A 25855-nucleotide genomic window follows, 5' to 3' on the forward strand; every position below is an offset into this window, starting at 1 on the left:
AACACACACAATATTCCGACCTATCAAAATTCTGTGTTCATAACCATATCCTCAAGAGTTGTTTTGATCATGTTATTTCCACCTCTTTATTATCACCGCATTTCATGTGTACACTTTATTGCATTTGTTTAAGAAAAAAAATCATGACTCATTATTGCCATGCTATGCCTCATTTTTTTATTAAGTGAATGATTCTCCCCATGATTGTCAGTATTTCTGTTTCTACTTCTCTGCATCCTGGTTATCATAAGATCTTCCTCTATAGAGAATTCAGAGCTTTCTAGTGATGCTCACCACACAGCTGCACTCTCCTAAGTAACTTGATCACTGAGAAAATGGGGGTAAAAATATAATCCAAGAATTCGATTGTACTTGGAGAAAGGGTCACAAAAGACAAACACACTTATGCATGCTATTAGGAATATATGAAATAATTCTTACTGCAATGGAAAACAACATAGGTCCTCGGATGATCCACCAGATTCCCATGTGTTCATTTGTTCCCCAGCACCTGAAGAATAATTTAATATTCTTAAGTATGAATTATGAATTAATTAGATTATTTTAAAACAAAAAAATTAGAATGCTTACATGACCTATGTATATATTTCAAAAGCAATTTGATAAAGTCTGATTTTTTCAGGTGGCACTCAGGAGAAATGGAATAAAAATAGGAAGAGTTTCACCAACAACTGTAATTGTATTTATTCTGAAGATCTTTCCACCAGAATGTTGAGAAAGATTTCCCTAGACTGCAAACTTCAGAATTATCTGGCAAACTCGATCTTTAGATCCACACAACAACTGTACATAACACCAAAACTTCATAATGGAATTCATCTTACTCAGATTTGTCTACCTGAACCTGGAAACTGGAAATGGGTAAACTATGGATTGTGACCATGGCTCTTGACCTGCTAAAAGGTGTGTATACTGCTTCCTTGAAGCTGTCTCATTTTCTCCTGCTCTGACCTTCTAATTTGTTTTATGTGCATGTTCCTTCTTGCTAATTACCCTGAAAGTCTGTAGAATCTTGGCTTGTCATTTATGGTCTACATAACATCTAACTCTATTAAACTGTAATTGTGATTTGGTTCCTCATGTTACTTAATAACTATATCGGTGTTCTGAACAAAACTCTCCAGGAACCACGAATAAAAAAGGGGAACAAAAGAAATCATACATGAAGCGCAAAGTCTATGTGATGCCATTAATAGCATCATTGTAGATTAGGAGACTGGAAAACTGATGCTTACTAGTACAAGTTACTCTTACTGATTCATTCACTGAATACTGAACACATTAATTTAATATTAGCATTTGGTGAATATAAGTTTTTGTCATTATCCTCCACAACAATTTTTTTTTTTCAAAATGGCAGTGCTTACTAATTAAACTAAAAGTGTAGATGGCTTCCAAGGAAACCACTGATCTCCTTTTCTTACGAACAAGATGTTCTCCATGAAGATATTTGTGCAGACAATTTGCTTTATGTAAATGCATGAACATTTGATGCAATGGTTTACTTTCAAGAACAGTGAATGTTCTTTCTACTTCTTGATTTATGCATAAGTAAATCTGAGAATTCCTAGAAGTATTTTAATATAAAAGTACTAACATGGACCTAGAAAATATAAAAAGTGCTCTATAATCTTAATAAAACCTAGTGGTTAATTCTTGTGTCAACTATTGTCAAGGGCTTCCAGAAAAAATAAGCAAACAGAAAGTCAGTATTCTAAGGCATATTTTATTTAGTAACCTACCCTGTGTTCTCTAGTTTTGATCTGCTTATTCCCCAAGGGCCCACAAACAGGATAGGAACAACTGAAAAGAAAGGGAGTAAATTACAGCCAAGCTTGCAGGATGGGTCATACAAAACACAGATATGTTACAATAGTATATGGTGCAAAGACATATGCTTTTCAGACTTCTATTTAGAATTGTACAAAAATCAATCTGATTCTGGCTTTCCCCATCTGTAGTTGAAATACAAAATGAAATTTCATTGTATATTAGAATCTTGCATTTTCAGACTGATATATACATAGATATATATACACATGCACTGCTGACCTGTCCAAATCTTCTAAATTCCTGACCCTGCGAATTCAAAATACTTGGTACTTCAGGCCGCACAGACTACCTAAGCAGCTTGTTGTTAACATTATTATTTGTTGAACATTAAAGAGTTTTCAGTGGAGGCAAGGAGCCCTGTCTAGTTAATCAAAACAACTGAAAAACTTGGTTTTTCTGGATTATCTTTCCTGGACCCCTTAAAGATAATCCGTGGTCCCCGTTCCCCTATAGTTGACCCCATTCTTGGAGATCATAGACTGCAGACTGAAAAAAACCCTAAAACTCAAACCCTTGAAATAAAGGATTACCACACTATTCCAATGGTCTACAAATGTGCAGGCACAAGCTTCAATCACAAGCACAAGGCATGAGAGCTACAAAAAGCAGGCATTCAACTGGATTCTCAGCTCAGTAACACAAAGGAGATTTTCTGGTGGATGTGGCAGAAAGGAAAGGAGATGTGGGTCACTGGGGACAGAGCAGGATCTATTCAGGATTCTAGGACACTAGCTAAGGTCATGGGGAAAGCTGGAGTGTGGCAATACAGTTAAAGGTCTGGAAACAAAATATTCTCAGAGATAATAGACCTCTGAGTGGGTAAAATTGGGAAAGAGAGAGAAAGGGTCTCACTTGAGTGGGAGATGGCCTTGGCAAGTAGTGGGTCTGAGAAAACAATCAGGGCATGGACCACTTGGAAAGAGAGCTACATGTGCAGGGGAATATGAGGTTATCCTGCAGGGTAATATGATACCCAGGAGGATGAGGTGACATTATCAAGTGCAGTTCTGGGTCAGTAGCTGAGGAAGTATGTTTGGTAGGCGTAAGCAGCAGCAGTACTACAAATGTCTGTAAGGCAGGTGCCAGATTTCTCATCTAAGTAGTAATTCTGTTACATAGAAATAAGAAATTAAGCTAATGAGTTGTAAAAGGCCTTTAGGAAATCAGTGAATATGAATCAAGTATGAGAGCAATGGAGGGGGAATGACAGGGAGATGATAATTGTTGTTCATACTCTTACAGTAGTAAGCAAATTTCTTAACAGACTTGAACTATTGCAGTTTGAATGAGGAATAAAATGGTTAGTCCCTCTTCTGATGAGCTGATGATCAAAGCAACAAATGGAGTTAGAGAGGTGGGAAGAGTGAGGAAGCAATGAGACAAAAAAAAACAGAATGAAAGACAGTGGTCTTGGTGTGTCAGCAGCCTGTATGCCAATACAGCCATATTAATGTAGCACAAGGGATGTTTAAAGGAGAATGTGAGAGTAAACAGAGAAGTCAAGGCATAGATGGTGAGAAGGACCCTCTAAAGTGTAAAGTGCAGCACATGGAGAAAACCCAGAGGCTTGGAAAAGAACAGCAAAGTATGGTGCTATGCTTTGACAGAAGCATTTAATAGATGAAGAAGGATGGGAATGAGTGTGAAAGTGAAGGAAAATAGTTTATGTCTGATGAGGAAGAAGCAAAAGAGAAAAAGGAGGGATGACAAAAAATGGGTAGCGTGTTCAGAACTGCAAGCCTGAAAAATAACCTTCACAGCAGCATAGTGGATGAGTACAGGTAAGCTCAAAGAAAAGGATGCTGTAGGGAATAAGACAAGTTCGAATGTGACTATATCTAGAGATGCATGAAAGGATTAAGCTAATATCTCACTTCTCTGAAATATTTAAATAATTCACTCTTTAAAGGTACTTGTCTTCTTCCTTTGGTTCCAGAGACAATTTCAGTATTAGTTACCTAAATTTAACCTTCTTAAATAAAATGAATCCCCTCTTCCATTAGGTAGGCTAAACTAAGGATTTAAGCTCTACCTGATTCTAAGAACCCACAGGAAGTCTGACATGAAAACACCACTCAATGAACACAGCATAAATTATACTGGGGGAGCAGAGGAGTAACAGAAGTTGGGAGGTGGCACAAGGATTAAAAAAATTAAAAATTCTGTTATAATTATATGGAGCTTGACTTCATATTTAGATAATCAGGAAAGTTTTAATTTTTTTAATATTAACTACTTGATTTCCCCGTAAATGTATGGAAGTTGCTCCAGAATACTTGAGACTCATCACTGACTGTGCAGAGAAGGGTTTAAGAATGTATTTTATCTTGATAAAAAATAAGATCCTTTACCCTGAGAAACTAGACTTGTTTTGAAGACAAGACAAATTTTCTGAGACAATTCTAAACAGCAAATTCCTATGCTGGTACCAAAATGCAATATTTGAATATTCCAGTCTCTGATTTGTATTTGTCCTGACAAAATATTATCATCAACAGAGATGTCTCAATATGTACCTAAATTTAGTTGCCAAATCTGAGCTTTAATATGCTGGCATATATGTGCATGTCCTTCTCAGCTTAAATGTGAGTGGATTTGGTGAAAAAAGATTCATATGTGAAATTTCACATCCTTGGAGCCTCGAAGAACTGAATTTGAGTGGCTAGTATTGACTTGGGAGTACTGTATTGCAAATGATCGATGACTAGTTTGTTTAGGCTTTCCTTATCTCTTCATCATAGGTATTAAATAAAATCCCATTCCTTGTGATTGTTAGAGAGATTGCCTAGTACAACTTTTGGACAATTAAAACTGAAAGACATAGATTACTGTCAAGCTGAAAACAGTAACCAAAAATTTATTTTAAACATGTAAGTATTATAGCATTCTAACTGTAATGTTTATAATTTTAATCTTGGCTGCCATTTGCTTCAGCTATTTTTGTTTGAGTTTAAACATCTCTTTAAAATCACGCCTCTTTTTCCTTAGTAAATAATTTTAGCAAGGAGTACAGCACAGCAAATAGGGAATAATCTATTTATAACTATATAATTGTCCACCACAATCAAATCCCTCTAAAAATCACTTTTCCTTTAGACCGTTAAGGTAAGATAGGAAGGTGAACATATAAAAGAAAATTATTAATGTTTGGACATCTTTGCTATGTAGGTGCTCTGTTACCAAGGAAGAAAATGAAGTTGCTGATAGTACCATAACATTCAGTGGTGACAGAAAATACAGCCAAATATAGTAAAGTTTCTTCTTGTCCTGTCCACTAGGCTACTGTTTTCTTAAGAATCAATTCACCCATTTCCTGTATCTGCAGGTCAAGCTGAACTGCAACGAATGTATCACTACTGGTATACCTTTACTGACAATCACTGACTTCGAAACAAGCAAACAAAAAAGAGTTCAGATTTTCTCTATTTCTTCATTCCAAAGTATGCAGCACCAACTCAAAAATGTACCACAGAATAAAAAATTGGGAAATTGTTAGGTACTTACCCCATCCTATCACAATATATGTCCTTAGCAGTTGTCTTTCAGAGAGTACAACTGTTATCAATAACGTGTGCAGATAAATTCCTTCTACTAACAGCCAAAAATAATTTGCACCAACAAAGTAATGCATGAAAAACTGGGCAGTCCTGCAAATGATTACAATCTGTAGAAACGAGAGACTGGGAATCATTGTTAATATATAAGCTCTCTCTCACTGTTATTACAGTATCTAAACAAGTGTAAGAAAATGAGCACATTTTCCTACTACAGAAAAGACTTTAAATTATTTTTTTCTCTTAGTGTTCTTTCATAGCAAATACATTGTCTTAAAAGTAAGATTTTTGTGCATTGCATTGTGCTATCCATACCAAGAGTGAATAAATAGTGTTATATAAGTGCCAAATAAAAGCATAAATTTCTTCCTTATAACTACAAGTGTAAATTGTTTTGCTTAATTGGATGTTTCTAAATATAGCTATTGATTAATTTGTTGTTTCTATACTAGGCTTCATATAAAATTAATCTATTACAATTTATCAAATTAGAATTTTTTTCTTGATTACCCCAAGCTTTATCAGCATAATTAAAGCATTCGAAGCTCAACTAACAAAAACCTCAAAACTTGCTGCCATATGGCAAACTTCCAACACTGTGAATATTAGGGCAGCTAGCAGCACACATTTTCTATTAGCAATGAACTAACAAGTTACCTCAGGACTGAGGTATAATATCCATCCCGTTTCATCATTTGGTCTTTTGGAGTAGATATTGTAGTACACAGTGTCTTTTATAAGAACTGCTGTGGCACGCAAGATAAAAGATGCAAATAAATTCATATGGATGTAGTTTCTTGTGCAGTGAAGTTTTCTGTGGAAGAAAAAATAATGCATGAATCCTCTGGAATATATTTAATTTGCAGAAATAAAAAAACCCATTGTTGTATTTTTATGGTTGCCATGAATAGATTTTACTTAGGAATTGACTTATCATGTTTGTTAGGAAAATACAAGTTATTTACATTGGAAGCTAAGCAATAAATTCAATTACATGAAAAGAAGAATGTGCATACTGGGGTCTGTACTTTTAAAATGGATGCAAATTTTTTACTAACCTGAGTGAAGAAAGTATAAGGAGAGCTAATACAAGTGAGATGAGAGAAAAATAATATCCTATAGTATACAAGAGCTGTAGTGTGGTAAGTAATTTATGTTCTTCTTCCTAGGAACAAAGAAGAAAAATGTATTATAGATGCAGACAGGAGGACAGAGCATGAACACAGCTCAGAAACTTTTGAGTCCAACTCCTTTGTGGTGCAAGGTAGCCAGGGGAGGTTTCTGATGCCTGTTCCCTAGAATTGCCTCATGAAATCATTGCATGACAGAGACACTTGCAGATTCTTGTTTTCATTTTAAATTCAAAGGCACTCACCGTCTTATTTCAAGATTGCTCCTGCACAAACATAATTCATAATCCAATTTACAGCTAATCATTGCCATAATTACATGCACCAAATTGATCCTGGTGGTATAATAACTGCAGAGACCAACTCATTCAACCTGTACACACAAGTGCAATTACTATGTGTATATCTCGTACAGGCACAACAGTTACACATCTGTTGTGCCTGTACAATTTTGAGATTCAGCTCTGTCTGTTGCTTTTCTGGTTCAAGAAAATCTTTTCTGCAGAGGGGAATATGTGACTTTCATAATCCATATTAGACCTGCAAAGATTTTCTTGGAACCCGTGTCTCTTCCTCAGTGATTTTACTTTTCCCTCAGTGCCAGTAATTTTGGTACTGTCTTCCTGACAGTAGTTTTCTCTAATCAATTTATACTAATGAGTACTGTCTGAATAGCATGGTTGAGCTGTGCCTGCTGGTAGAAACTCTCTTGGAGAGGGTGAAAGTGCCCAGGGAGGAGCTTCCCATGGTACAGCCTCTGTTTCATGAAAACATTCAAACAGGCATGAACTTAATAAAAATAATGAATTATCACCTTGGCTGTGATAATTGTGCAACATCAAAGCAAATTAAATCAAGCTGATTTCTCCAGTGTCTGTGAGTACTAGCTCTGGGTTATTCCTAACATATTGGGACTTTCCAATAAATATAACAAACAAGTACAAAACTACATTTAGTTTTGGTAGGAAAGCTGGTTAAAGCTTTCAGAGATATTGTCTGCTGTCAACACAAGATGAATTAATGTGTCTTCCACCCACAAGTTTGTGATCCAGAATGGTCAACAAACCATGGAAAACTCTGAGTACTTATGAATATTTATCACACTTGCATAAACAAACAGTAAGTTTGTAAGTTCATGCACTCACTATACAAAGAGCTTAGTAAAAACTTAGTGCATGGGGATCCTGAACTAAAACTGTTTAATAAAGTCATCAATAAACTACTGTTACATAATAAAGTAATAAACAGGTACAGTGCTCACCTAACAAAGTAATAAAATTAAAAAATAATCAACAGTAATAGCACTCACCTAAGAGATTTAATTTTGACAATAGCTAAGCTGAATTCTATGGCAAAAGAAATTACAAGAAGCTGAATCTAGATAAGCTACATGCTTTACTGTTACCTGAAACTCTGATGCATTCATTGGAAAGCAGCAGAGTTTGGAAGAGCAGCAATGGAAGTCATTGCTCAGTTATGCAAGCAGGCCACAGGGTCAGATCCCTGTTTCACTGCTTGAACTGTCCTTTGCCTGAAACTTAACTCAGGTGGTGGAAGCGAGCTCGCTCGGTTGCGAACTGCCTTCTTGCAGAGAACATGAACCATATCTGTATATTTGCAGATACAGAGCAAGAGTGTGATTACCAGCTTCAGAAACTGGTAAAAGAAAACTAAAAAAACCCCCTAAACAACTAATATTAAAATAGTAGTGATAATGCTAACAGTAATAAGATATAGTTTTCTAGAATAGAATAAGTTTTCTTCAGCTGATGCATAATTGTTTTCATTTTATCTTCAGTACAAAGAGCTGAGCACTCTTGAGGTGGGAGCATCTAGGTTGCTCTTTATTCAGCTCAGGCTGACGAAACTCAAGGCTTGGTCTGCATGCTGTATCACACCGGTGCCCTGGTTTTGCTAGGATAGAGTTAATTTTCTTCTCAGTAGTTAGAAGAGCCATGTTTTGGTTTCAGTTCAGACTTGCTATGAGAACATTGTTGATAAAAGTACTAATGTTATTAGTTGCTGCTGGAGCTCAAGGCCATCGTGTTTGGCTGTTCACAGCTGCATTAGGACTGGGAGAGAGGAGCGCAGTGAATAGCAAAGCCCAGAACTGGCATTTGGATGTGCCAATGAAATATTCCATATCATATCCCATCATGTTTAGTATATTATCCAGGGCTGACTGGAAAGGGGGGGTGGATTTGCACGGCTTTTCTCGTGGGCTCTCGCTCTTCTGGGATCGCGGTTTTGGTTCAGGATTGTTGCTCCTCTAGGATTGTTAGCTGGGAACGGGCCAGGCTTATCAGTGGGTGGTAAGCAGTTGCACTGGGTTATCACTCATTTTCATATCTTATTACTGTTAGCATTATCACTACTATTTTTTTTTTTTTTTTTTTTTTTTTAGTTTTCTTTTATTTCTATTATTAAACTGTTTTTATCTCAATCTATGAGCCTCCTGATCCTTGCCCCCAATCCTCTCCCCTATCCCCTGGGGGTGGGGAGGCAGTTGTGAAACTATCACAACTGGGAAGCACGGTATTTGCAACATGATGAATCCTCCAGTCACTGACTAGCTACATTTGAAAGGACCAGTTAACAGCTCATTAAATATTAAAAGGCTCAGGATGTGGCAGGGAATGGAGTTGTCTGGCCTTGGCAGACTACAGCAATTTGGGGCAGACAATGCGATGCTTTGAACTAAAATTATTTGCTTGTCAAGTTGCAGTCTTTTTCAATTTTATTAGCACAAATTTAGCACATGTGAACACTGGACTCTGAAAAGAAAATAATTTGTGACATCTAAAGCAGGAATCCCCTTCTTCAATCCTTCCTCCTCTTCTAAATAAAATAACAAGTTTCCATTTGGTAATCTAAATGAAATCTGAACATCTTTTGCAGGTATTCAATGGAAATGTTTTATCAGTTACTCAAGAAGGGATTAAGAAGATTAAAGTATTAAACCATAACATAAAACATACTTACATTTTTTTTGAAATGGTTTTCCTCAGAACATTCTGAATTATCACGCCAAATGTCTGTGGAATTTTCCTTCATTTGCCAAATCCCTTGTTTCAAGCAGACTCTGTATACATTTCCTACACTTCCTGAAAGTAAACAGAGATGTAGTCTGAAAGGTCAAAATAAAGATTTCATTTTTCCTGTGTTTTAAAGATTTCTCCCTTACACCACAGCAACAGACACCACTCCACACACACTCAAAAAAGGAATAAACCCCAATTTTCTTTTGTCTTTGACAATATATTTTTCATATTTACATAGGACAAAGTAGGAATGTAATCTAGCAGAAATAAATTCCCAGAATGTATCTGGTATGTACAAAAAAATTACATAGTTAGTACATCCAAAAGAAAAGCATACATCTCACTTTATTCTTTTTACTCATTAAGCTCTTAAATTCCATCAGGTATTAGCAGCATATTGCCCAGACTCTGCAGTCAAAATTGTAAGAGGAAGAGTATGGTTTGATTAGGGAATTATCTTCCTCTGAAACACCCATGGCTGATGTTTTATTTACATACTTTGGGGCCCAATCAGCAGGTGGTGTGAACTCCTGAAGCTTTCTTTGCTTTCACTGCATTGTCCTAGTTTATATTAATTAAGGATTTGCCCATAACATCGGAAGAATAGTATGGGAACCCTGGTTGATGTTTGTTTGATGTTGCTCTCAACAGCTGCCATTGATTTATTTATAATCAGATCTGAGCTTTTTCATTCATTTTTTAATTAGAAAGAGTTTAAAGGTTTCAGCAACAGTCCGAATATCTCTTTTCACTCAGGATAACCAGAACTGAGAGAACTGCTTTGGGAGCACAGTTTGCTGTGATGGAGTAGGAGCTCTGTGTGGAGACTAGACACTGAAAAAAAATCTGAAGGCCTCTAATTTCTAAACTATCCTAATTTTTCAATGCTCAGGCTTGGCAATGACAACAAACCACAATAAACTTACCTCAACCTTCCAAGCATTTCTTGCCCAAGTCTATCAGTGTCCCAGAACAGACACAGCTATGCCTTGGAAATAGGACGAGCAATGGAAATGGGGACCACAAGCAACCCTAACACCAGTCCCACAAAATCTTTAGGACAAACAGACAGCTGAGCTCTCTCCAACGCCTCTTCTCCTAAATTGCTGTGGCATGGATGAGAATGACAGATGAAGCTGTAAAGGCAGCCCAACTGTGTTCCCCAATATGAACACAATTAAAATCTTTGTAACCTGAGGCAATGTCTTACATCATGCTTTTGTAGAAATATAGACAGAAAAAGAGAAAAAAATAAGTCTCCATTACATGAAGGGAAGGAACATGTTTTTATGTTTATTATGAAGAGCTTAACTTGTTCTAAAAGGTTGTCAGAAGCAGTTGTTTGAGAGACTAAATAGACTCTGGGCGTCTTTCTGTTTAGCAGCACAAAAAAGGACAAATGATGACATTACAGAACCAACCATGTGTGGGGTGGGGTGGGCTGGAGAAAAAGGATAAGTAATTAAACATTCACAACAATTTTGTACCTCAATTCAGAAAAGAGGTGTAGAGAGGTGAAAAAAGAAAACTCCCCGACACTTCAAAGAACACTGGGACAAGAGAGACCAGCATAATCTCTCCTTTATATGGATTCTAAGTGTAATCCTGAAGTTAGCACTTTCACATTACCGTTTTCCAGCCACGGCAAATATGAAGGACAAGGAACAGAGACATTTCCTGGGGGAGAGTAAGGCCAGCAAACAAATTGATCAAAAGTCCCATTACAGTGTATTCCTGGGGAGAGAAGCAAATAGAAGTTTTACAAACAGTTGTTCAGACAATGGACAATCACAAAAACCATTGTATACTGTTTCAGGTAACCTGCAAGCTACTTCAGAGTATTTATAAAATGTAAACTTTGTGCATTCACTGTGCAATGCTCAGTGCACAGTACAAAAATGGCTGCTACCCTTCTTCCCTGGGTCTACACAATGGCAGCAGGTTTTACATGCTTCATTATGACATAAGAGTATTGCTCAAAATCATCCTGAGGCCTCTGTTATCTGAATGTAACAGACAGATACCAGCCATGCTCTCATTTGCTATTTTTCATACCTGCCGCAGACTTTTTGCTGTTAAATGGGAGATATTCCACCTTTCATGACCACTGTAAGACCTGCTCTCATCTCAGACCACTGCCAGCTTCTTGGGCAGTGACTTCTTATGTCTTTGGACAGTAGAGGTTACGGAGCTGGCAATATCTCAGACTAACTGTTTTAAGCTTCATCACATCACTCACAGGACTTAAGATAAAACATTTGATAATGCAGAACTGAAATGGTACAATCAGGTTACTGTAAGAAAAAACTGCATTAATGACTGCACTAATCTCTTGGTTAGATTTTGTCTTTCTTCTAGGGTAAGCTGAAGTTCTCCTCTCTTAGCCTTAATGCTTTTGCCCATACAAAGGAGAAGAGTATATCCTCTTTGTTTTCTGTAATACTTAGCAATACTTTGAGAAAATTGTGTGGGAAGAAGAATACAGGGAGCAGCAAAGATAGCTGTGTGCTATCTCACTAGCATCTTTTTAGGGTCCTTCTGCTAAAATACAGAGCACAGCATGTGAAATCCTAGTTATTCCCTTGTACCTTTGAGGCTGAACATCTGTGGCCTCATCTGCCTTATGACCCATGTAGTTGATAAAATTCATAGCTGTTTTTTTTGCTGTTCCTTTCCCCAATGTCTGACCAAGGTTTGTTCAAGTGTGAATTGAGTAGGCTACCAGGAGAAAAATATTTTTCTCTCATTTCATGGAAACTGGGGTTCTGAGTCCCTATGGTCCTCCTGATCACCTGCTACCAATATTGCCTTTTAATATCTTGCCAGGTGTCACTGCTTGTGTCCTTCTGGGTCATCTGGCTTAGTTCTAATTGCCACCAAAAGCCACCATTGTCTGCCTTCCCACCATAATATACTCTTCTTTTGTATCATGCTAAGTTTCTGCATACTAGATTTTCACCACAGATCATTGATCTCTAGCTTCTTGCCACTATTTGTCTTTCTTTCTTGTCAGATTTAGTTGTAAACTATCCTGCAGGTGTACTGACTGGTCTGATGTGTGCTTTGCTTCTCTGTCTTTCCAGAAAAGCTTTTGTCCCTTCTGTAATCCTCATCACTGTAGTAGTTTTTCTGCCTCTCTGAGTGTAATCACATAGTCTGTAATTTATGGCAGCTTCTTTGTCTGACCTTCCTGTGTTTTTGCCTTCCTTATTTCCCACAGTCAAAGTAAGCAGATAAAGATGAGAAAAGACAAGAGAAGAAAGAGAAGAGGAGAAGAGAAGAGAAGAAGAGAGAAAAGAAAAGATAAAAAAGGAAAAGGTAAAAAAGAAAAGCGTAGCATTTCCAAAATGTCAAAGGACAACAAAAAGCAAAACTCTGGAATGAAGATCATACTTTTCTTGGTATTTGTGTCCTACTACTAGAAAGTATGAGCCTAGGAATGACCACACTTTATTGGTCCAAAGAAGGTGGACTTCATTGGAGGTAAGGGTAACTCAGATTTGTTATCACACCGGCCATACATGTTGTTCTGCTGACTCCTCTGTCACAAATACACTTTTTTTTTTTCTTCTGAGAAAGTCTGCTTAACATTTCTACTGCATATCATTATTAGTACTTTTCTGACTTCTGATCATTCATTTTTGAAACCTTGAGGTCAGACAAAGATTTACATGACATAGAAGGAAAACTTATAACTGGGTTGTTGACATCTAGCAACAAGTATTATTTTATCATCACATAAAAATCTAGCACAAGGAAGTGGACAATGAAGAACTAGATAAATGAATGCTTCAGCTGAGCGACACCCTGACCCTTCCTGCATGTGCTTTTGGTACCCTGACCCTTCCTGTATGTGACTCTGCTACATGGTAACATCCTGCAAGATAACTAGAACAGTTTCTAGTTACCTGCCTACCTAGGTTTTTTGGGGAACTGAGACAGCCAAGGTGTATCACACTGCTGACAGACATCTAATTATGTGCTCAAATTGACACTGTGTTGTACTAGAAGCATAACAGTTTTGACAGAGGTAACCGCCTGATTTTCCTGCCTCGAACTGCTTAGGACTCAGAAATGATATGCCATCATGCAGATCCCTAAACTATGGAGATTCCCAGATTCTAAATTCTCATCATGGAAATGCATACTGGCAGAAATGGCTTTAAATATTGTTTATGGTTTTATCCTTTGGCATAGTAATGGCTAGAAGAATACTCCAGGACATTGTTCATACAATCTTTATTACCCTCTGGTAAGTTGGTAGAAGCTGAATCCAGAACCTCTATGTCCCCAGAGAGTGGGAAGCACAAGTTCCACACCCCAAATTACTTCTATTTTCCTCCAGTGCCTGCCCATAAAAAGTGCATAAACGTTACAAAGGACTGGGATGCCTATTTTCTCCCAGTTGTCAATGCTGGATACATATTAGGTCAACTTGAACAAGGGTTATCCTGTCCCCTTTAGCACTACTAGTGGCCCAGTGGTTAGCACGCTTCCCTGAAATACTGTAGAATCACAGAACAGCCTAGGTTGGAAATGATCTTGAAAAATAATCTGGTCTAATCTTTGCTGGAAAAGAGAGCCTAAATGAGATTATCTAGCACCTTGTTCAATCGCATCTTGAACACCTCCAGTGATGGGGACTCCACCACATTCCTGAGGAGGTTGTTACAGTGAATGTTCTCACAGTAAAATATGTCTTTCACCCTTATATCAAGGTGAAATCTGATACAACTTGTACTCATTGCCCTTTTTCCTATCCATGCAGCTCTTTGTAAAGAGAGAGCCTCTGTCCCCTTTGGAGCTGCCTTGTACTTTTATGAGGTCCCCCCTGCACCTTTTGTTCTCCAGGGTGAGAAATCCTGACTTCTTCAGTCTTTCCTCATAGGACAGCTTCTCCAGCCCTTTGATCATCTCTATGGCCCTCCCCAGTCTGTCTGCATCTTTCCTGACTTGTGTGGACCAGAACAGGACACAATACTCTACATGCAGCCTAACAAGTGCTGATTGGAGTGGGGTGATCACTTTTCTATCTCTGCTAGTAATGCCCCTACAGATGTAGCCCAGGATCCAATTTGCTTTTGCTGTGGCAGTGATGCACTGCTGACTTATGTTCAGCTTATTGTCCAACAGGACTCCCAGGTCCCTTTCAGCAAGGCGTCTCCACAGCCACATAGATCCTAGCCTAAACTGGGGTCTTTGGTTTTGTCTTTGTTAAACTTCCTGCAGTTCTTGCTAGCCCACTTTTTCAGCCTGTCCAGGTCTCTCTGTAAGATGGCAATGTCTTTCGATGTGTCCACTTCACCACCCAGTTTGCCATCATCACCAAAGTTAGTGAGGGTACTTCCAATGTAATTGTGTCCAAATGATTTATGATGTTGAACAGTGTGGGGCCTGGTATCGATCCCTGGTGGAACCCACTTGTGACAGGCTGCCAGCCTGAGTCAAAACCTTTTTTCACCATTGTTTGAGTGCAGCCTGTTATCCAGTTTGCTAACTCTCTCACAACTCTCCATCCAATTTGTACTTCACCAGCTTGCCCAGAAGGCAGATATGGATTTGAATACTTTGCTGAAGTCCAGGTAAACAACATCCACTGGTCTCTGCATGTTGACAGCAGATGTTACATTTTTGTAGAAAGTGATCAGGTTAGTCAGGCATGATTTGCTTTTGGTAAATCCATGCTAGCTTTTCCCAATCGCCTGCTTCATTTGATTAGTAGCATTTGTTCCATTATTTACCCAGGGACTGAAGTAAGATTAATTGGCCTGCAGTTTTCTGGGTCCTCCTTTATTAGTGACTAGTTTCCCTGCCCTGTTTAGTAATGAGCCTATGGTTTCTCTGCTTATGTATCTTATTGTTCTTTACATCTTCGGACAATTTCAGTTCTAGACGGGCCTTAGCTCCTGAGTACATCTCTGCATGCCCTAGCAAAGTTCTAGTAGTCCTTGATGGGTATTGGGTTGCCTTTCCACAGCTGGTATATTTCTTTTTTTTTGCTTTTAAGCACACCCAAAATCTCAGGAAGAATGAGTGGGCATTTCCTGCCCCATGTATACTATGAAAGCTGAACCAAGTTCTTGATGGAGATGGGAGTCAGCAGTGAGCATGGTGTCTCGCTTTGTTTCCCCAGCTGTTACAGATTCACAGCATAAACTAAGGCAATTATCTCATGCTGTTGCAGCTGCCAGGAGCTGCAGCTGCCTTTGGAGCAGGTCAGTGATGAAGGCTAGAGAGCATGAAGATTCATTCCTTTAGTGTACTGCCATGCCCAAGAAGAACTGCTCATTTTCATCAACTCCTGATTCAGTTGAAAGAGGAGAAAGGCTGATATTGAATGTGATCACTAAAAACAGTTTCTTTGACTCACAGGATACATTTTCCCTTTTGCTTTTCAAAGGCCTGTGCATGTCAGAGATTTCTTATTTTTCTTAGAGAAACTTAATTTTCTTAGAGATTTCTTAATTTTCTTAGAGAAACTTAAACCATAAAACATTACATAATTTAGGCTTAAAACCCACTCTCTCTCTTCTTTTTTTTTTTTTTTTTTTTTTCCCCCCCCTCTGCTGTTTCAAATTCCCAGGCTAATGCTTTGGATTGATTTTCAACTTCTAAATGCATTTTGAATGACGAAGAATACATGCATTGATCTTAATCATACCATAGTTCTGGCCAACAAAGTTGGCCAGTAGTTGACACTACAAGGTCATAATTGCAGATTTCTGCCACTAGCAAAGTGAGTCAAATATCATCCTGGAGTCTCCTGTGCAGTTGATGAGGTAAGGTAACCACCAAGCAAGATGACCATGACTGTATCACTTGCAGACAGGAGTAGAAACCTGCTTATAGCCAGTGAGTCCAAAACAGTTTCACTCTTAATCTTTCCTTGGTGATTGCAATCACTTCTCTCCCAGCTACTTCTTGAACTTCTCCAACTACTCAAACCAAGCCTATGCCATTCTCTCCTGAACACGGTAATCTATCTGGGTAGAGTTTATACTTTTAAGAGCAAAATAATCACAGACTATAAGCTCCCCTTCTCCTAAACAGCATAAAGATTTTAGCACTCAAACAGAGGTAGGAAGTGTGGACTCAGTTTCCCCCTCTGTGGTTTTTCAGAAGAAGATGCTATACTCTGAAGCTACATTGCTCTTCAGCCAAGAATCCAAAAGCCATGAAGGTGAGAGAATAAATAAGAAACTTTAAGCTAATGGTTATAAGTGCCGGGTGAACACGGGGCAACCTGGTCTCTGTGTTTTAGCTTATTAGTCTGATGACTTGTATCACAAAAATAATTAAGCAGTCCTGCGAGAAGAGAACAGCTCCCCAGTTACCTTGACTAGGCAGAAACCAGACTCTGCCTTGCCTCATGTGTTTTGGGTTCTTGTCTGATGTGGCTTAGTTTCTTAAGTATACAAATGGGAGACATGTTTTCCCTGGATAGTCTATTGTCTTGTGTTTCACATAATTTCCAGGAACAAGGGTTTGATTTTGTTCAGGCTGAAAAGGGAGTTGAAAACTGCTGTTCTTCATCCAAAGGACATTGTTCTTACCAACAATGAGAAGCAGCTACCTCTTGATCAGGCATTCAGTGCCGCAACATAGTGGTAGTTCAGCACCAGCTGTTCAATGGTTCATTTCTGTATATGATTTGTTTTTATCTTTAGGAACCTAATATATTCCAGGACAAAGAAAGCCATTAACTTCATGATTGTGTGTTGGCATGTCTAGTAATAGCTGATTGTTCTACATTTAGAACTTACAAAAAGACATACACTTCTGCAAAGCAAGTAAAAGAATATTTGCATATTCATCAATATTACTTAAGATGTTGCTTTATTCTGCTCTTTGTGTCCTTACCACTATCTACAGTTGATTCCTGCAGCATTTTCAAGCATTCTTGTTTATATTTGTTCCATCCAGTAGTGGTTTTTTCCAGCAGAGATCCCTTGGCCTGTGAGTGAAAATACTGGACATAAGGAAAATCAGTTAGAACCTTGCTGTCTTTTAGTGGCAAGTTTCCTTCTGTTATAAGAAATTTAAGAGGAGAGAAGAGAAGAGGAGAGAGGTTAGGAGAATGGAGGAATGGTAGGTAAGCAGGGAGGTAAAGGCAGACCCCTTCCTTCTCCAGGAAATTATTAGTGAAATTTTTTCTGTTAGTGTCTTTGCCTGAGCAAGAAAGGTATTGCCATGGTGTTATATTACCATAGAAATCTATTCAACTTCAGTAAAGTCCCTTTTAAAAAATCCACACAGATTTGCTAGGACCTGTGAGGGTACACCAAAACCATTTGCATTACTTTCCTCCCCTGTAGAAAATGGGTACTTAAAATTTTACAGTTTTTCCAGGATTTTTACTGTCAATTTATGCCAAGGTCAGGTAATACTTGTTATGTGATTATGTTTCTACTAGATTGATTTATGAATCTGATTGATGATAATTTTGATGACTGTTTATTTTTAGAGTATTTTTAAAGACAATCAAGCACACCTGGTTGAGTAGTACAGTAAAAAATTGGAAAGAGTAATGAGTAAGTGATACTGTTTTGCTACTGACACTTTTTCTTCAGTGCATTCTGTACTTCTGCCCAGCAATTCAAAGATCACTGCTTTCTCCAACAGCTGCAACAGTCATAGACATCTTTCTTTTCCTCATTTTTTTCTGAGAAAAGACAAATTTTTTTTTAAGTTTTACTTGCTCATCTGCACCAACCTTGTTGTCCTTTTTGCATGAATAAGGCATAGTATTATTGTCCTCCTCTGTCCATAGGGAGAACAGCCTTTGCCCTCAAGATTTCTTACATAGTGAAATGTAGCACTGTTTTTTTCCATGCCAAAGACATCTCACACAAAAAGATTTTTATGTCCTGAGCTTTTGTAGGTACTTTGTTGTTTTTGTTTTGTTGGGGGTTTTAAGCCATTTTCAAAGCTGATTTTGCCTAAGCCTTCCTGTTACAGTGATGATCCCAGAGGAGAGCAAGAATTCCTTTAAATTCTGAAAAGCTAGCTTTCTGGAAAGAATATGATCTGGAACAATTGCATTGATGTGATCTGTTCAGAGACAATTGAAATAAAAGCACTTCAAGAGCAATTTCCCTTTTACTAGTGTAGCCTTGAAGACAGGCATAACTTTGGCTACAGTCAGTTTAATGACAACTGATTCTGATGAGTCCCCTCTGGTGTCTGGAAATCAACAATCCCATTATTACAAAAGCAGCCACCTCTCTCAGCTGCTCCTGCACTGTGGTCTCCTGGGTCCTTGCTCTGGCTCGTTCTCTTTGCCTGCTCACCCTGTCCTATGATCTAGAAGCTTTTGTCACCAAAAGCATTTAGCTGCTCCAAAAAGCCAGAACAATCCACCTTCAATCTATAGGGTCCTTCTGGACCTATTAGCCATTCTCTTATTTTCTGTGTGAACATAGGCTGAGAACACAAACGAAGCAAAAAATTGTGCCTGTTTAAATGGGGACTTGCTCTGATGGACAAATTCTGGCAGGTTGTATGGGAGAGAATTGCTGTATTTATAAGACATGGATAGCACTATGGCCGCAGAAACACACAGAAGAAACACAGAGGTTGAGGGGATTGTCAATGGAGTTCAAAAAGGGAATGAGAGAAGAGGCTTAGGAGCTCTGCTTGGACCTGCTGACCTTGAGTCACTCCCTTGGTGTTGAGAAGCAGATAAGCAGAAGGAAAGAGACCTAGATGGTAGCATGAAAGGGTGAGATTAGGGATGTAGATAAACAGTTGCTAGCACAGAGTAGAGAATTAAATTTGTCTCCACTGATAAAACTAATCTTAATATAAAATCTGCTCTGCTGTTAAAAAAAAAATAAATTCCCAGCAATATGCATATTTTAATAATGATTTTATAAATAGTGACTGATGTGTTTAGGATGTGGTAGACATCTGTGGCATACGCCTTATGAATGTAAAGGTTGCAAGAATGTAAGGGTCCCAAGGGGGGCTCTCATATTTTAACTTCCTCCCTTCAAATATTAATCTTTCCGACATGTCTTTATCACACAACACTCCTAGTGCAGAAGCCTTTAAGAGGACCATAGCTGATAATTACTGTGTAGGAAAGGAATGGAAAAAAATAGGAGTTAAATGCAAAATTGCTTGGTGACATGTTAGATTTGGGCTGTTGAGGAACTGCCCAATTAAGAGCAAAGCAGTGGAGAGGGGATAATGCTTAAGGTTTAGTGTCACTGTGATGGTGATTGCTATTTATCCAGGGAAAAGAACATCAGCCTAAGCAGTATCTGTGTAATATGCCAGCTGGTCCCCTGAAAGCAGGGCTTTGGGAGGCCAGAGGTGGGCAAGTAGTCGAAGAACACTGCCACTGTAAGTCACCAAAAATGGAAAATTCACTACTGATTGAAAATATTACCAATTGTAATGACCAAATTGTGGAAAGCAGACTAAATAAAAGTTTTCTAAAAGCAACAATCCTTATACCAAAGGGTACTTTTCCGCTCTCCATTGAAAATCAATTTCCCTTTGTCTGGACTAGAAACTTTTTGGAAACTGCCTTTCTCACATGTGGTTGTCCTAAGCTTGTCTGAGCTGGGTCATGTGCCAAGGGCTGAGATAGTCAGGAAAATGTGTGGCTGTGAACTTCACCTGTATTTTTTTCTTTGAGCATAAATTTATTTGAAAAACAAAGAAAGTCACATTTATTTGCTTCTAAACAAGAACAGTGGAGAATATTAGCTAGCTGTTATATAAGACCACTCTTTAATGCATTTTTTTGATGTGTAAAATGTTGTCTGCCCTGTACTCTGCTTTTAGTCTCTCAGCTAATTTCCAGACACCCTCCTTTAAATTCCAGGGAGTAGAGAGACTATGATTATTCTTCCTCTGATGGACTTGCAAGATAAGGAGAAAAAATTTACAGCAGCCATGAGAAAGGAATGCATATTTCCAAAATAAAAATCATCTTGACATTTCCCTCATGTAGGCCTCAAAATGCTGGGAGCCAAAGGAGATTCTTCAAACACTCCCGGGTCAGTGAACCTCATTTGAAGAGGCAAAGACATGGAGATGACGCATTTGTGGAAAACACAGTTTGATTTAAGGGATAGCACTTCAGTTTCTAATAAACAAATGCATTAAACAGCCAAGGAAATACAAGGAAAGCCTCACAGTGGCTACCTGAGTGTTTGTTTGGTTCCATTCCTGGAGACAATGGTTGAAATAAAGTCATGAATAAGCTCACTCAACAAGAGTGAGGAGCAGTTTACACATAAATGACAGTTTCACATAACTTCCTTATGTAATTGTCAGTTTCTGTAAAGCTACATGTAGAGTCAGATAGCCAATACCTGGTCACTTTTGACATAGATATCTATAAGGTGCTTGGTTTTCTAACATAATGTGGTGGTTTCACCTTTTTGGCTTTCAGCCAAACACAACCTGCTCTCTCACTCTCCCCCCCTCCAGGGAGTGAGGGAGAAAATCGGAGGAGAAAGGGCAAGGACACTCACAGGTTGAGATAAAAACAATTTAGTAATTGAAATAAAATGATAATGATAACAACAGTGATAACAGAATGTACAAATGAGTGATGCCCAGTGCAGTTGTTCACCACCCACTGACCGATGCCCGGCCTGTCCCCAGCCAGTGATCCCGGAGCAGAGACAGGCCCGAAACCGGAACCCTGGAAGAGTGAACCTGAGCGATCCCTGAGAGAATCCCCACCTTTCTGGTCAACCCTGATTAATAGACTGAACATGACATGATATGAGATGGAATATCTCATTGGCACATCCAAATGCCAGTTTTGGGTTTTCCTATTCTGTACACTTCTCCCTCCCAGTCCTGATGCAGCTGTGAACCAGCCAAACACGATGGCCTTGAGCTCCAGCAGCAACTAATAACATTAGTACTTTTATCAACATTCTTCTAGTAAGAAATTCTGCACTGAAACTAAAACACAGTTATTCTAAGAAAATTAACTCTATCCTAGGGAAACCAGGACACATTAGAATTTCTGATGAAAAAAAAAAAATCAAGTCTGTATAAGATCAGAGCTGCACCTGACCAAAAAAAAAAAAAAAAGCTGTCAGCTGACCTCAAATGTTAATTTGAAATATAGTTAGAAGAGCATATAAAATAATCTAAATTATTAATAAAAATGTGAAGATGATTGGAAATTAACAGGGGAGCAGACAATGACGAGTTAATAAGGGCCATTTAGATCACAGAGAAACATGAACCTCTCTCCAGAGCATGCACAGTGGTAGACCTAAAGCAAAATTTTACTCCTAGAAGCCACAGCTGAAGGATGTATGCCAGGACTTTTTGAGAATTTATATTTAGTTATAGAAGTTAAGTGCCATGAGCCACCTGTAGACAATATTGCAGTACAGGAGAGTATTGACATTTCTTTGTTGTGCGTACAAAGGAGGATGTTCAAAAGGAGTACAAAACAGTATTAATGAGTAGTATTTGTCCCTGGTGCAACTCTGCCTGGATAGTATGGCTAACTTTGGTGGTCATAACTCAAAAGAGATGGCAATATATTTGCAAGTTGTAAAGAAAGTGCTGGAGTGGCCTTAATAGTTAAATTAAAAGACTAAGAAATCCTCATAGATTTATCTTATCGGAGAAATTATAAACAGATATTCAACAGCAAACCATGATGACTTGAATGGCAGCAACTTGTGAATTGATCATCAGCTACCTATATAGGGACTACCAAAAGTAGCTAAAAAAAGCAAACTTGCTGTTCATACATGACTATTCAGTCTCCATTCTCTCTGGGGAAAAACTATAAGGTCCTGTATATACAGAAAGTGCTTTGGAATTAGGAAAATCAGCTTGCTTTCCCTTCTTGGCTTGAAAGAGATTGATGTGATGCAGGTGCTCCAGACAGAAGACTTCAATGTTTTGTGCAGTGGGACATCCTGTTAAGACTCTTCTGCATTAAGTGCACTAGAGAGCTATTACTGCTAAGAAGGCAAACTGTGTGGGTTGGGAATACGGCGCTAGCCTTAAGAGGGAAGGAGAAATTAAAGAAGCAGGACACCTTGATGATGTATGTCTGTTTAGCTAAGTGAAAAGGATTCAACAAAAAAATCAGAGACAGCTTGCCTCTGTACATCCATGTCATTATTCTTCAGAGACATGAGCGGGTTCTCTCTATAAAAGGGGAAAACTCTCTAAGAGAATGCTTATAGGTGAAATGATATTGATTAATAGAAGTATTACGGTTAAAATGGAAAATTTGAAACCGGTGCTGGGAAATAATAGAATAATAATTCTTACAAACCATGAAACCATGCTGCTTCTCATTCTGTCCCTTGTATAGCATTTTCCATGTTTAGTTTAAACCCAGTCCAGCTGAATCAACAAGAATAATAGAATTTAGAGACATAGCAATTATAGAGGATAAGTGATTAACTTGGAGTAAGCGAATTGTGAAAGATTACATACTTTAAAATAGACATAAATTAAATGTCATTATGTAAGTTTTTCTTAGAAATGCAAAGGTGAGCAGACAGGAAGATTATTCAAGAAGATCAGTGAATACAGTGACCAGAGTGGGACCAGCGGGCTGCAACTTCTGAAGAGGCACTGAGATGAGACAAGAAGAATCAGCTGCGATCGAAGACTGCTGTGGACTTTTATGGAATTTTAAATTAATGAGAAATTTGGAACTGAGGGTACGTGGGAAAACACCAAGAACTTTGAAGAGGATGCATATTGTATAATATTAAATTTAGCATATATATATAGAACCTGATTTTTGCAATGCCTTTGCCATTCACTGAGGTGATGGTCCAACCCTGAGTTGTCAATATAGCAAACATAGAGTTACCCACTGACTGAGTTAAATTCTTTTAACACTCTCAGAAAGAGGAGGGTCTTCAGTCTGGGTCAATGTGAAGAGCACAGCAATCACTGCTGAGATCATTGTGACTTTTCTTGCTTTTGCTACATGTGGGAGAAGGCTCAATCCTGTAGGCATGTTCTGAGAAAAACTGACACATTTCTCTCTGTATCTGACATGGGTCTGTGATTACAGATCCTAGTGAGGTTTTATTATGATCTATGTTTTGGGTTACTCAGAGCTATCAAAATTTAGATACAATGCATGCTCAGCAATAGAAATACAAGCTTTCAGGTAAATTTACCATAATTTCAAGCAGTGGCATCACGCAGTTTATTGTGGCTTTTGATCTCAGTTTTATGTTTCAATAGACATTCATCCACTAGCATTTAAACAAGACTTCCAGCTCAGAAGAAATTAAACCCCAGTGTCCAAGACAGAAGCTCAGAATGTCCACAACATTATGCCCTACACTGGACTTATCTCCACTTCAGGCTGTCTGAAGTTAAGCTGGTAGCAAATGAACTGCCTCAGCCTGTAAGCCTGGCATCTTGCTTGCACCAAAATTCACCCATACTGAAATTTCATCAAACTTTGCTGGAAGTGTCTTTCAATTAATTTGGTTTGCTCAGCGCCCACAAACTGCACCAAGATGACACTACTGTTTAAAAATATGTTGGGTGCAGCAGATAACACTGCCTGAAGCTCTCGCTTAGGAAGTGGATTATAATAATAAACTTCCAAAGTTGCAAACAGATTAGTATATTTTTTTTTCATAAGTGATCACAGTATAGTCAGGATGTCACCTGTTCAATTTCTTATACTAAGCTAATGGTAAAATGAAATGTTTCTGTTTATTCAGACTGTGGTATTATGGATGGAAAAGACCTTCAGTTTAGGTATGAATTAGAAATAAGAGGTTAAATGTTTACTTATTCTTTCAGCCATGATCCTGGTTTATTCTGATTGATATTTTTCCTATCTATATAGGGAAATAAAACATATTTCTTTAAACAAGTTACAGGAATCACTACGACAAAGTAATTCCTTGTGTTTTATAGTCTTGTAAATTTTTAATCTAATGGAAGCAATTGGGAGATATTCTGTTACCATTGACGGAACCAGTACTTTGGTCGAAGTGTTCTACAAATTTAAGGTGTCTTACAAACTTGAGAGTTGTTTTAGTTCTATATTTATGCAAGACAAACTTTAGTTTTGAATTATACTAAAGCATTAGGAAAATTTTCTCTTTTAAAGAAAAAAAGAGAATATGTGTCTGGTAACTTTTTCTTCATAAAAATGGTAGGAACACAATTCTGGTCTCTATAGCATTTACATATGCAAACCTACTACCTTAGTAATGAAGCTAAATGGAGGACAAGTGGATAGAAGTGCCGTATTAATTTCATTTAAAGAAAGTCTGTCAATTACACTTATTCTCTTGTAAATTTATTTCCTAGAAATGTACCTGAAATCTATATATGCATTTTATTCGGTTGAATGTAAATTTACTACATCTTAGTAATTAAAAAAAAATATTGAAATGAAGGTTGATAATAATAAATAAATAATGATTTTAAACATATGTGAAAATTTCCTTGGAGTGAATTATACTGAGATATTTTGTCATTAAACATCTAAAAGTCTTCCAAATGATAAGCCAGTATAGACAAATAAGTAAACTTTCAGATATTTTAATAGATTTAGAAAAAAGAAGTGAATAGTTTAGCAGTTCTCTACAAGAAATAAATGTAGAAATCACATACAGATTTACTAGCCTTCTGTAAGAAGCAGAGGTGCAAAATGAAACCAATAACACCAGATTTCACAAATGTCAGATTAAACACTCACCACTCATAGAAGTCTAAAAGGTGTGCTAGAAACAAAGCAAAGTTGATTTTAGAACAAAGGAAAACCAGTAGAAAATAAACACGGTTCACAGTAGTATTGATATCTGGTAGAAAAATTGAAAAATAAATATAATTCAATGCTCATCAATATTGCTATGAAGAGATTGTATAAGTGGATGTAAACACAATTTATCACTGTATGAAAGAATATTACTAGAAGAAAATTCTAATAAATGACCTAGTCAGAGTGAGTTGTAATACAAAACTCCACAGATTCTCAGTCAACATTTCTCATGATTAATTTCTAATAAACATAAGTTGTTATGTCAGAATCAGATTTGAAACAAAAATGCTGTGTGTAAAGGTTAAAATGTTATGTATTAGGAACTCACTTTTATAGTCTCCGTTATTAATTATTGAATTTGCTTACCTGTTTCACTAGAAACAGCATCATGACACAGCTGGAAGGTGCGGGAGATATTCTGGACCAGAGTCCCATGCTGAAACAGAGACCAAAAAGTGTCGCCATGCCCATTCTAATAAATTGTTCCCTAATATGCTGCTATTTCACTCTACTATAGATTAGTTG

The 25855-nt window shown here is 37.7% G+C and overlaps 1 protein-coding gene across 1 annotated transcript; it reads right to left on the reverse strand.

Moving 5' to 3' along the window:
- Window positions 1–441: 441 nt before the first annotated feature.
- Window positions 442–25801, reverse strand: GLP2R (glucagon like peptide 2 receptor; the record flags this gene model as incomplete). The annotated part of the gene is made up of 9 exons (XM_010165753.1): window positions 25697–25801; window positions 17440–17533; window positions 11209–11313; window positions 9521–9642; window positions 6467–6573; window positions 6066–6222; window positions 5359–5518; window positions 1764–1824; window positions 442–511 (listed from the first exon to the last, which is right to left on the reverse strand). Coding segments are annotated over exons 1-9 (981 nt in total), but the record flags the coding sequence as incomplete, so codon positions are not given.
- Window positions 25802–25855: the final 54 nt, after the last annotated feature.

Source organism: Antrostomus carolinensis, unplaced genomic scaffold (assembly GCF_000700745.2).
Source record: "Antrostomus carolinensis isolate BGI_N321 unplaced genomic scaffold, ASM70074v2 scaffold274, whole genome shotgun sequence".
NCBI lineage: Eukaryota > Metazoa > Chordata > Aves > Caprimulgiformes > Caprimulgidae > Antrostomus > Antrostomus carolinensis.